Source organism: Macrotis lagotis, chromosome 1, assembly GCF_037893015.1.
Source record: "Macrotis lagotis isolate mMagLag1 chromosome 1, bilby.v1.9.chrom.fasta, whole genome shotgun sequence".
NCBI lineage: Eukaryota > Metazoa > Chordata > Mammalia > Peramelemorphia > Peramelidae > Macrotis > Macrotis lagotis.
In genome coordinates, this window is record NC_133658.1 from 221,260,456 (window position 1) to 221,272,818 (window position 12,363).

At 31.0% G+C, this 12,363-nt stretch overlaps 1 protein-coding gene across 6 annotated transcripts in view; it reads left to right on the forward strand.

The window, feature by feature from the left end:
- BIRC6 (baculoviral IAP repeat containing 6) overlaps positions 1 to 12,363 on the forward strand; it is a 309,262-nt gene that overhangs the window by 139,713 nt on the left and 157,186 nt on the right. For all 6 annotated transcript variants that reach the window (XR_012473425.1, XM_074209682.1, XM_074209678.1 and 3 more), the window contains 9 exons: positions 259 to 442; positions 821 to 976; positions 1,375 to 1,508; positions 2,328 to 2,481; positions 7,519 to 7,635; positions 8,087 to 8,241; positions 8,974 to 9,100; positions 10,560 to 10,670; positions 11,708 to 11,841. Coding sequence is in view for 5 of the 6 variants with exons in the window: in XM_074209682.1 (XP_074065783.1) it covers positions 259 to 442; positions 821 to 976; positions 1,375 to 1,508; positions 2,328 to 2,481; positions 7,519 to 7,635; positions 8,087 to 8,241; positions 8,974 to 9,100; positions 10,560 to 10,670; positions 11,708 to 11,841 (1,272 nt within the window). In the remaining variant the exon portion in view is untranslated. The remainder of the gene's footprint in view (positions 1 to 258; positions 443 to 820; positions 977 to 1,374; positions 1,509 to 2,327; positions 2,482 to 7,518; positions 7,636 to 8,086; positions 8,242 to 8,973; positions 9,101 to 10,559; positions 10,671 to 11,707; positions 11,842 to 12,363) is intronic.

The window sequence follows — 12,363 nt, forward strand, 5'->3', positions numbered from 1 at the left end:
ATAAAGCACCGGCCCTGGAGTTAGGAGTACCTGGGTTCAAATCCAGTCTCAGACACTTAATAATTACCTAGCTGTGTGGCCTTGGGCAAGCCACTTAACCCCATCTGCCTTGCAAAAACATTTAAAAAAAAGTATGTTTCTTAGCTTCATTTGAGAAAAAACACATTCTTCAAAAGGCTAATTTTACAAATTAAAATTGTGTTGTTAATACAGTTTTACTTTTTAAATGCTTATTTATGTTTCTAAAATTTCTTAAAGGTTCTTGCAAGAATTGCAAATGCCACTCGTCCAACAATTCATTTGTGTGAAATTGTAAATGAGACTCAGCTGGAAAGACTCTTATTACTTATGGTTGGAACTGACTTTAATAGAGGAGATATATCTTGGGGTGGTGCTTGGGCTCAATATTCTTTGAGTTGTATGCTACAGGACATCTTAGCCGGTAAGTTAGAATTTCCTTTTTTTCAGGTGATACATTTAATTTATATTTGAAATTTTTTTTTAAACTCTAAAGCAATGGTATTGTCCATTGGTTTTTTTTAATATAATTCAGAAATTAAATTCGTAGTGTATTTCTAGAGAAACTTTTTGATACATGTTTATACCACAGAAGCTATTTGAAGATTACATTATTACCTATATATATACTTAAATGTTGTGTCATGATTTCCTTATGCATTATCAACCTCATTTAAAATATATTTATAAGAAAATTGATAGTATTGACATTTTTATTATTGAATTCCAAAGAAAATTAGTTGTTTTAAAATTTGTTACTAGAAATATTTTGCTTATTAGAGCTATTGTGACTTTATCCCAGGAGAATTGTTGGCACCAGTTGCTACTGAAGCTATGGAAGAAGGGGCAGTAGGAGAAGATGTCGGAACAACAACTGGTGATTCTGATGATTCTCTTCAACAGTCTTCTGTTCAATTACTAGAAACTATTGATGAACCTCTGACACATGATATCACAGGTGAATAAATATACTTGTATTTTTAATAGATAATAGGATTTTAATATTTTTTAGAATTAGGTTTATTAGTACAGTAGAATAACTCAAATTCTGTTTTTTGCAAGGCAATAGGGTTAAATGATTTGCCCAAGGTAACACAACTATGTAATTATTTAGTGTCTGAGGTCGAATTTTAACTCAGGTCCTCCTGACTTCAAGACTGGCACTCTGTGCACTAATAACTCAAAATTTGAAAATACTTTATTAGGTACTATGTAACCAGAAATGTGGACTGTTAAATGATATTAATTGTAATAAAGTTATCAAATCAAAAGTACTTCATCCTTTAGTTGGCAAGTGTTAAGTTAAAGCTAAATTTCAGTTATTCATTATGTTTAAAAAAATAAATTTTATCATAGGTACTCCCCCTCTTTCTTCTTTGGAAAAGGATAAAGAAATTGACCTCGAGTTATTACAAGACCTGATGGAAGTTGACATTGATCCTTTAGATATTGATTTGGAAAAAGATCCTCTTGCAGCCAAAGTCTTCAAGGTATGGGATGTTTCAAGTATGTAAAATAATTTGTAGTAAAATTTAAAAATCACTTTACTGTCATTTTTACAGAAAAAAATGAATTTAAATCCAGAGCATAGACAATTGTTTATACCATTTTCAGATTTAAATATTGTAGAATTCCATGAGATATTGACTTGAAATCTTTTCAGTCAGTTTAAAAAATAATGTAATAACAATATGTTTTATAAATTATTATCAATAATAAAAACTTTCTGAGGAAGAAAAAATAGATGATTCTTTTCAGGGAGTTTAATTGGTGGTTTTTAAACGAGAGCAGTGCCATAATTGCTATATTCTGAATTAGTATATAAATCAAGAATTAGGTAATTAACGTGTTCTCATATGACGTTGTTTTGGTTAATTGCAGATTAGATTTTTTCCTTATTTGAACTTCTAGAATTAAAGACTTTTATATAGTGTATATTATCACTCAACATTTAATCATTGAGTATATTACAGAAACATCAATTTGTAATTTTAAAAAGGGTAATTCTCAATTATTTTGAAAATAACTTTAATTGAAGCTAGATTTAGGAGGGGAGTCACTTGATGTTTAGTATGATGGTTAGGTAAGATTACTGAATTTAACCATAGAAGAGATAATATCTACTGTTGGTTTGCATACGTGTGAGGTGTAATGTAATTCTCCGGAACTTTTATGACATGAAATTTTTAAAAAGATGAATGATGCTAACTGCATGTAATTAATTATAGATGATGACACAGTAGATTGATTTCACTAAAGTGAATAAGGAAAAATAACTCATTCTCTTCTTTTTTTCTAATTTTATCAAGCCTATAAGCAGCACATGGTATGATTATTGGGGTGCTGATTATGGTACATACAATTATAACCCTTATATCGGAGGTCTTGGAATTCCTGTAGCAAAGCCACCAGCAACAACAGAAAAAAATGGATCCCAGACTGTTAGTGTGTCAGTTTCTCAGGGTAAGTATAGTTTTTATTTATTTATAATTTTTTGCTAATGAAATATTTGCTGAATGAGTTGGGATGATTGACAAGTCTCCTAAGACTTTTTATCTCATGTGATAGAAGAATTTCTGATGTTATCAATATTAGACACTGTCTCCACTAATTCATATTAGATGTCATCTCTGACTTATTAGATAAATCCAAAATCAGATAGTATTTGCAGTCAGATTTGAATGTTAGCATTCCTGTTCACAACCGAAGTAGTCTTGCTTAAAGACCATCTATTTCTTGGTAATTAGTGGGATTATTAGTTATTCACCATTTCCATGACTACTAAGACTTCAATTTTAATTTCCTTTAACTGATCTTTTGTGCAGTTGTAAATAGAAAACAAGAATAAAACAAATGCTATATACAGTTTTGGATGCTTAGATGCATTCCTACTCCCAATTTCTTAGGCTCTTTCTGAGAAAGTAATTTTGATTTATTTTGTCCCCTATTTTAAAGTGTATATGAATAGAATAAACATTTTGAAGACATTTAATTAGAAACAAATTTAATAAAAATTTTATTCAACTATCTTTTGATAACTTTAATAAGACTCCAACATTTTCAAAAGCAAACAAAACTTGTAAATATTATTCAATTTAAATAGAAACTGATGAAAGAAAAAAGATAACCGCGTTTAGCACAGTTCCTGCTAGTTAATATTTAATGGGTTACTGTCATGTAATAACAAAATAAAGTAGACAAAGAAAAAAATGAAATTATATATTTAATGAATGAACATGTATAGTTTAGCAGATTACTTTTGGTGAGTAAGCCTACAAATTGGTTTCACTAATGTGTGTCAAAAGTATATAATCTTAACTTTAATCTTTATTTTAGAAATTAAATGAAATTGAATTTAGAAGTCATCTGAGAGTAGCTTTGGATATGCTGTAACAAGAATATGATTTTGTGGTTTTAGCATGTATTTGAACTTCATCCATTTATTTTTCTACTTGTCAGGATCTAAAAAGTGGACCCCAAAATAGCCTAATAAATAAATTGACAGATTATTAGGAGCACTTTGGATAGGAAAGTGGCAAAGTCTGGCTATGTCCAGAGATTTAGCTCTTATTCTTTGAAACTCTTTAAGCAGTTATTATCTCCAGTTCATTTGACAATCAGGTATAGTCCTTTGATATATTTGTTATTTTTTTCCACTGTTTAGATTTTTTCTATTGTCATTTATTTTTCACATGATTAAGCATTGACTTCTGAAGTAAAGTGAAAGTTTAAGTACACATTTCTTGTTCTTGATTTATTTTTTTCTATTCAACCAACAACTGCAGCATAATTTCTTTTACTCATTGATCAGTAATTTTTTCAAAATTGTGAATTTTAGTTTACATTTAATTAATTGAAAAAATTTTATTTGAATATACATAAAATCCTAAGAGTATTCCCAGATGAATCTCCCACAATGTTCACTCATGGACAACAATTAAGATAACATAAAAGGATTATATTGAGTATTTGGCTTTTAAAATCTTTAATTGATTTCTTCTTACTTTTCTTTTTTGATCTTATTCTTTACTTCCTTTCCTCTATTCTACATTTCACAATCACTGGTCTTATTGCTCTTATTTTCCAGATATTTCATCTTTTAGTTCAGAGCATTTTCTTTAGGTTTTGCTTATTGTAAGGCAGTGGGATTAAGTGACTTGTCCAAGGTCACACTGCTAGGTAATTATTAAGTGTTTCAATTCAGGGTCAGTGCTTTATCCACTTCACCACCTAGCTGCCCCTTAGAACCTTTTCTTTTGGTCGTTGTCCATGGCAAACATTTTTCTCCCTCTTTATTTCTTCCCTCATTTTTCTTGGTTTCTTTCCACTCTTATCTTTATTCTTACAAGCTTATAGCTGTGTGATCCTAGGCAATATATTAACATTCTAGGGTTGTTCTGTGGATCAATGTAAAGCACTTAACATAGAAACTGGCACGGGGAAGGTATTACATAAATGCTTATTCCCATTCTCCTTTCCTTCTTTCTAAACCAAAATCTCACCTTCTTTAAAAAACTTTCCCTAATTCCCTTAATGCTTGTGCCTTCGATTTGCTAATTCTTTTAATCTAATATTATATTTATTTATATGGAGAGACTTGCAGATTGTCCCCTCATTTAGATTGCTCGAGAGCAGGGAATTTTTTTTGCCTTTGTTTCTTCAGCAGTTTTTAATAAAGTGACTTGCACATGAAAGGTATTTTAAAATGCTCCTTGAATTTATCATTAATACTTCCTGAAAACCTTTCCTATTTTTTTAAGGGAACAGGTTTATATGTTATAAATTAGTACTACTATTGTCCATTATTCCTAAGATATATTTTTTGTTGCCTTTTAAAGTAGTCCTTTTTGCCTAGTTGTTACTTTGGTTATGCTTATTATATCTTGTTATCTCTTCAAAAAAATTTTCTTTGGGGGTGGGAAGGATAGAACTCAACCCTCAAAACTTTGAAAAAATGCTTAAATTGAATAATAAAATTTTTAAAAAGTAAAATTTTATCATTTCTTTTCAGATTTTTTATTATTTATGTTGGTTCTATAAGTCATTTATGTTAGTCATTTTGTATGAAGTATAAAATATTTTTCTTTCTGTATATCAAATATTTGTCAGTATTTGTGAAATTCATAAGAATTTCTCTTTAGATTGTGTATTATTTAACAGCCCTTATAATTTCTTAAGATGAGAGTATTAAGAAACTGTGTTTTCAGGGGCAGCTAGGTGGTGTAGTGGATAAAGCACTGGCCTTGGAATCAGGAGTACCTGGGTTCAAATCCAGTCTCAGACACTTAATAATTACCTAGCTGTGTGGCCTTGGGCAAGCCACTTAACCCCATTTGCCTTGCAAAAAAAACCCCCCCAAAAACCCTAAGAAACTGTGTTTTCCTCTTAGTAGTTCATAGTCAGAAGAATTTTCCAAATGCCATCCCCTTTAATCTTTTCCATCTACTCAGATTATGTCTGTATTCATTATCCTTATGTATTCAGCTAATTCTGTGACTGCTTATCAGTTGCTTTTCGTTTTGGGGGCTTTTTCCACAAGGCTGCCAAAATAAATATCCTAAAGCTTGTCTTGACCTTGTCATTCTTAATTATTTTTGAAATGATTCTTTTGCATTCTTTTTCCTTTTTTGTTTTGTTTTCCTGCATGATTTCATAAGCTAATTTTCACTTCATTGAAATTAGTTTTCATTTAGGAGGCTGTCATCCAAAAATAAATTTTTTGGACAACTTCATTACCTGTATAAAGAATTATTTTATTTTGTCTTGAAGAACATCATTTGCACTTGTAATGTGCGTAAAAAGTACTTTAGTGAACAGTCTAATACTCTAGTGAACAATCTAATATATGAGTAAGATACTGAATTAAGTATTAGCATACAATCAAAAATCAGTCACTTTTCACAGGGTGTTTGTGGTCTTTTAAGGAGATACCATGTTTATATTTAAAATGCATACCAAATATGTGCATCCCTGTATAATGGATATTATCTGGCTGCATTTGTCATGAAACTGTTTTTCATCCTTTATAATTATGGACCAACTCCAGTGAGGTTTTTTGGCTACACTATATAAATTTCTCACTTATAATCAACAAAGAATAAACATACTTGAATCCTTTTACTCTGATGCAATTTTGTACACACACACACACACACACACACACACACACACACACACACATCCATGTTTTCTAATTGATTTCTTCAGTCATTTATCAAATGCTTACTGTGTGCCAAGTACTTTACTGAACATTTACAGAATCATCCCTGTAGAACATTATTTTCTTAAGAGTGAAACACCTGGAGCAGCTAAGTGGTGCAGTGCATAAAGCATGGGCCCTAGAGTCAGGAGTACCTGGGTTCAAATCTGGTCTCAGACACTTAGTAATTACCTAGCTGTGTGGCCTTGGGCAAGCCACTTAACCCCATTTACCTTGCAAAAATAAAAAAAAAAAAGAGTGAAACACCCTTTAGATAATAATAAATAGCATTTCAGTAGTACCTATGGCTTACTATTCAGATATTATCTCATTTGATCCTCACAGCAACATTGCAAGGTGGGTGCTGTTATTGTCCCCTTTTCACAGATAAGAAAACTAACAAAAAGAACCAAGGACTTTCCCAAAGTACCCACTAGTTTTGAAATAGGTCTTCTGGACTGCATGTTAAATGCCATGGTATAAGCAACTTTTGTAATAAGATTTGTGCAGAGAAGATTAAAGGGCACAAAGTAATGAACCAGGGCTTTGAAAGATTTTATAGTGAGCTGTTTTTATCTACACATCCTCAGCTTTGCATCTGTTTTCCAACTCTCCCTCCCAGTATAAGCTTCTCATCTCTAATCTCATCACTGTGCTTTACCTCAATTCCATTAGTTTCTTCCACCCAGTGATTTGAGGCTGGGGGTGGCTGCCCAAACTCTTCCCAAAGCCTTCTTTTATAGTATCTCCTGCTCTGCCTCATTTCACCTTTATGAAACAATCCTCTCTCAATGACCCTGGGGTATTACATTCCCAACCCTCTCCTTCATTTTCCTTCCTCCTTGAGGGTAGGGATTGTCTTTTATTTGTTTTTCTAGTCAGTGTCTTGAAGTTATACTGGGAATATTGTAATTGGGGGGAAAAATCACATTTGTAGTCCCTCAACCTAAATACCGTTATGTGCAATATGAGGAAGTATAAATGATACTTACTATGAAACTGGGGAGAGTAGCTGAGCCAAATATAGAATAGTAATAAAAACCCCCAAACCAGGGCTCTGTTTCTGGCCAGGATATAGAGGTAAATTTATCAGTCTGAGGAAGATCTCCATAATTTAGGTTATGTGGAAGCAAATTAAGAATAGTATGGGATGTTTTCAATTTTATCCCATAACTGTACTTTTAATCTGAAAATTATGGCTATTATATCTTTTGTCATCATAGATGTTTATAGTATATGATTGATTTATGCTATATATTTCTGTTTCCTTAAATTGTAATTCTTTTCTCTGATTTTTGTAGCTTTGGATGCCCGTTTAGAGGTTGGACTTGAGCAACAAGCAGAGCTCATGTTGAAAATGATGTCTACTTTGGAAGCAGATTCCATTTTACAGGCATTAACAAATACATCTCCAACATGTAATTCAAATCTATTTCATACTATGATTTTAAAAACTTTACTAAGTTTGCTGCCTTTAATTTTACTTACAGTTAAATATAACTTCTCCCTGAGTAGTATTGCTCTCTAAAGTAAAAATTTGATTCAGTATACTGCTGTACATTCAAGAAATGATCATTGAAGATCGACAGTTTGAGTCAGATGTTTATAAACCCATTTTTTCCCCACTTATGATTCATCTTATACATTGGAATTATATATGGGAAGGGATTTGAAGAGTGTTTACTTGAACTACATTCATTCCTTCTTCAGTCAGAGAAATGCATTAATCAGTCTGTCACTGCAACCTTTCTAGGTATTATTTCACCTTGTCATTTAACTTATTGTGTCTGTATGTCTAAGAAAATCATCTTGATCTCATATTTAAGTTTATTTATTTTGAAGTCATGGAAGTATTGGTTTAATTTTCAGTTTCTCAATCTCCCACTGGAACAGATGATTCATTGTTAAGGGGGTTCCAGGCGGCCAGCTCAACCAACCAGCTGTTAATCCAATTGTCCTCCATCCCCATGCTGAGTTCTTGCTTCAACAGACTTTTTTCTATGCTTCAAGTTCATCATGTTCAGGTATGTCAGTGAGAGCACATGTAATTGATTTTTTTTTTTTGCCTCATTTCATTCATTTGAAGTAATTATGTAGAGCTTTAAAGGTTTAATATTAAGAGGGTTGGGGAAAAGGTTTATCAGGAGAATATTTTGCCATTTGATCCATTGTGTCAAAATTCAAGATCCCATGTGTTATACTTTTATGTTATAACTATGCACATGGGGTAATTAGGGGAATAAAGCGCTGGACCTGGAGTCAGGAAGACTCATTTTTTCTGAGTTAAAATCTTGCCCCAGACACTTTTTCCCTGTGTGACCTGTACGTGTGATGTGATCCTGTTTGCCTATTTTCTCATCTCTAAAGTTGGAATCACTATAATAGCTTTGCCATGAATACCCTGAATAGGGTCATGAAGAATTGTATTTGACTGAAAATAACTGAATAATGTTGTTACATAAGATATATATGCATGTAGTTTTGTAAATGTGGGTGTAAATAAGTTTTTTCCTGGTACAATTTTAGGCCTTGACTTATTTTGTGTTTGTGCTCCTATATAGCATTTGGACCAGATTTTTAAAATTTAAGTATTTATATAATAGAAATTTTAATAAATTGTTTGAAACTAATATATGAAATAAGATGGTAGGAGCAGATGTTATGCTTGAATGTAATTCACAATCTTTATGTTTTACTTTTTAATCATATTGTTTGCTATTCTAACTTTTTAAAGCTTTGTTTTCAATAATTTTTAGTTGGAGTCTCTTCTACAATTATGGCTTACATTAAGTCTGAATTCTAATTCTTCTGGGAATAAAGAACATGGAACTGACATTTTCTTATATAATGCTAATCGGATACCTGTGATATCTTTGAATCAAGGTAAAAGAGCTATCAAGATTAAAGTAGGGGTGGCTAGGTGGCATAGTAGTGGATAAAGCACCGGCCTTGGAGTCAAGAATAACTCAAATCCAATCTCAGACACTTAATAATACCTAGCTGTGTGATTTTGGGCAAGCCACTTAATCCCATTTGCCTTGCAAAAAAAAAAAAGATTAAAGTAGCACCATATACAATATCATGTTTCCCAAAAATCTTATATATTGAAATTTTGTGCTTTAATTTTAAATGTGTAAATGCTTCAACCAAATATACAAATACTACATCTTGCAAACAAAAAAAAATGTGAAAAGCTAATTATTTAAGTTTTGGAAATGTTGGTCTTTATTCAATATTAAAATTCAGCCATCTCTAGTTGATAACTTTATTCTCTCCTGTTCCCGGCCTTAAGATTTTGTAAACAATTGATATATTATTGAGAGTTTTCATGTGATCACATGCGAAGATGTCTTGGGTACATAGTTCAAATAGCTATGGTGGTATAAAAGAAGACGTACATAACCAGTCCATCACTTGAGAAAGTGTTATGCGGGCATTATCATAAATGCAGTATATAACAACAGAATAGCCCCTTGTTGTTAAAAATAAAACTTTTATTATTAAGAAACTGAATAAGTATTATAGAAATGCAAATAACCATATATTTATACTTTTAATATTAAAGCTTAAAAGTGCACTGACTTTTGGGTATAGTATGTATAGATGCTGTATTGTAACCACCTTGAAATAAGAGAGTTCTTTTTCATCTTGCATCCTCATTATATAGCAGTTTTTTTCATATATTTGCTGCTTTAAAATTTTGTGTATGTTTTTGGGATTTTTTTAATATTGATTATTTGGGATCTCATTTCATCTTGTAGTGTATTTTGATGGGGAATAAAAAAGATGAATTAAGATTTTAAATACAAAAGCAAATTTGATATTCTGATTCAGTGTGACTTTATGAGTGTATGATATGTGTAAAAGAAACATGAGATAGTTAAAGCTTATGGAATGTTATTGCAAGAAAAAATTTCATAGATAGATAGATAGATAGATAGATAGATAGATAGATAGATAGAGAAAGTAAATAAATAGCAGTGAATAGTCACCAAAAGGAAAAAATGGAGCATTTCTGTGAGGGTCATCTTAGTCACCTAGAAAAATAATTAAAATTGTTCTACTGGCACCTAAGATCTGAATAAGTTTTTAAGAGTTAAGTTTACGTTTTATGTAAGAATTTTCTAATATTTTGAGCTATACAAAAGTCCTTGTTTGAATTGATGGTCTGACCTATCAATAAAAGTAAGTTATACTCTGATTTTTACTTTTAAATCATCTAGTAAGTTGAAGAGTCATGTGTTCTGCATTCTTATGTGAGCCCTCATTTGAAGACTGAACCTTCTTATGTGAGATTTTTAAAATTTATTAGTCATTCATTCCCCAATTCTTTTCTCTACAGCATCAATAACTAGCTTCTTAACAGTGTTGGCATGGTATCCCAATACTTCACTTCGGACGTGGTGCCTTGTGCTTCATAGTTTAACGCTCATGACAAACATGCAACTTAACTGTAAGTTAGCTTGGAATTATTTATTTTTTTATCCCTGTAATAAACTTTTCCTATTTTTAGTAAATTAATAATATTTTCATGAAATGGTACTGGAATGTCATGGTAAATTTACTATAAAATTCTGTAATAATTTTGAGATTGTTATTTTTTGTAATGTTTTGTAAAATTTCATAAAATTGATTTCTGCAGTTATCTTTTGTCAGTTAAGATAGCAAAATTTGAAACTTTTAAATTCTTAATTCTTGCATTAATAGCACATATTATATAATTGTATGTAGGAGATATGTAATGAATATAAGGGAACATGTTAAGTGAAAAATTTATATACTGAAGTAAAAATAAAGTTTTTCTTCTAGTTTTTACACTTTCCCTCGAGTACAAAGATAATTAAGATTAGTCAAGAATGTAAAGGGAATTTTTGTTAAACCACATTTAATTTTTTTTAATGTTCACTTTGGAACATTTAATGTTCTCTTTAGACTATCACATGCACATATCACTTGGAAACTAGAGTAGACAGGATAAATTTATAAAAATTAGTAGGTCATGGGAAATTTCTATAACATCAAGAATTTATATTGCATCACATTTGTAAAACTGGTTAATTACTCCTACTCTTATTATTTATAAACATTGATCCCTAAAAGAAACTTTATGGCCAATAAAGGCTGTTTACATAGAATTGTATAGTGACTATAATTTATATATGTCTGTTTGTATTTTCTTAGATAGTAAATATTCATAGATTCTGTATTGGTTCTTATTTATTATTACCAGGACACGAAAATAACTTTTAAAAGTATTGTATAAGAGAGAGAGATTGAGACTGACTTTGGGTATAATCTGATTAAGTCTGGCAAAATAAATAGGGAGGGGAAAAAACATGCTATAGATGTACAAATAATATAAACTTACATATTTTGTACGGAAAAACAATGAAAAATAACACCCTTAATATTTAATAGCGTCCAAAATATTGTAAATATTTGTTAATGGCATAACTAGTTTTTGTCTTCTGTATATTTTTTGTTTTCTAGCTGGTCAGAGTAATGCTATTGGAGTTCAGGAAAGCACTGCCCATCTACTTGTCTCAGATCCTAATCTTATTCATGTCTTAGTAAAATTTCTTTCAGGAAGTAGTCCTCATGGAACAAATCAGCACAGTCCACAGGTAATAGAGCTTTTTCAGTATAATAATTCAACCAAGTTCCATTGAAACATGTTCCTTACCCATTCCTCAACTAAATTTATTAAATTTTTTTATAGGAATTAAAAAATAGATCACACAAAATTTCCTATTTCATTTTAAATTTATGTCAAAAAAAGTTATACTAAGATCATAACAAGAGTAGAAAATGTAGTATACAATCCCAGGACAGAAATGAAATTTTTCACTGCTAAAATGAAGAATATGGTAAATAAGATGTAAACATCAATTGTATACATTAATAATAGCTGTGTGGCCTTGGACAAGCCACTTAACCTCATTGCCTTGCAAAAAAAAAAAAAGACCAGAGTTCGCATGTTGTCTCAGACACTTTAATGATTGTTTGTCCCTGGGGAAGTTGTTTTACCCTTTTCTGCTGACAATTTCCTTATCTTTAAAATGGGGATAATAATAGCACCTGTCTTACAAGATTGTTAGGAGGATTAAATGCCATAATCATTGTAAATTACTTTGCAAACTTTAAAG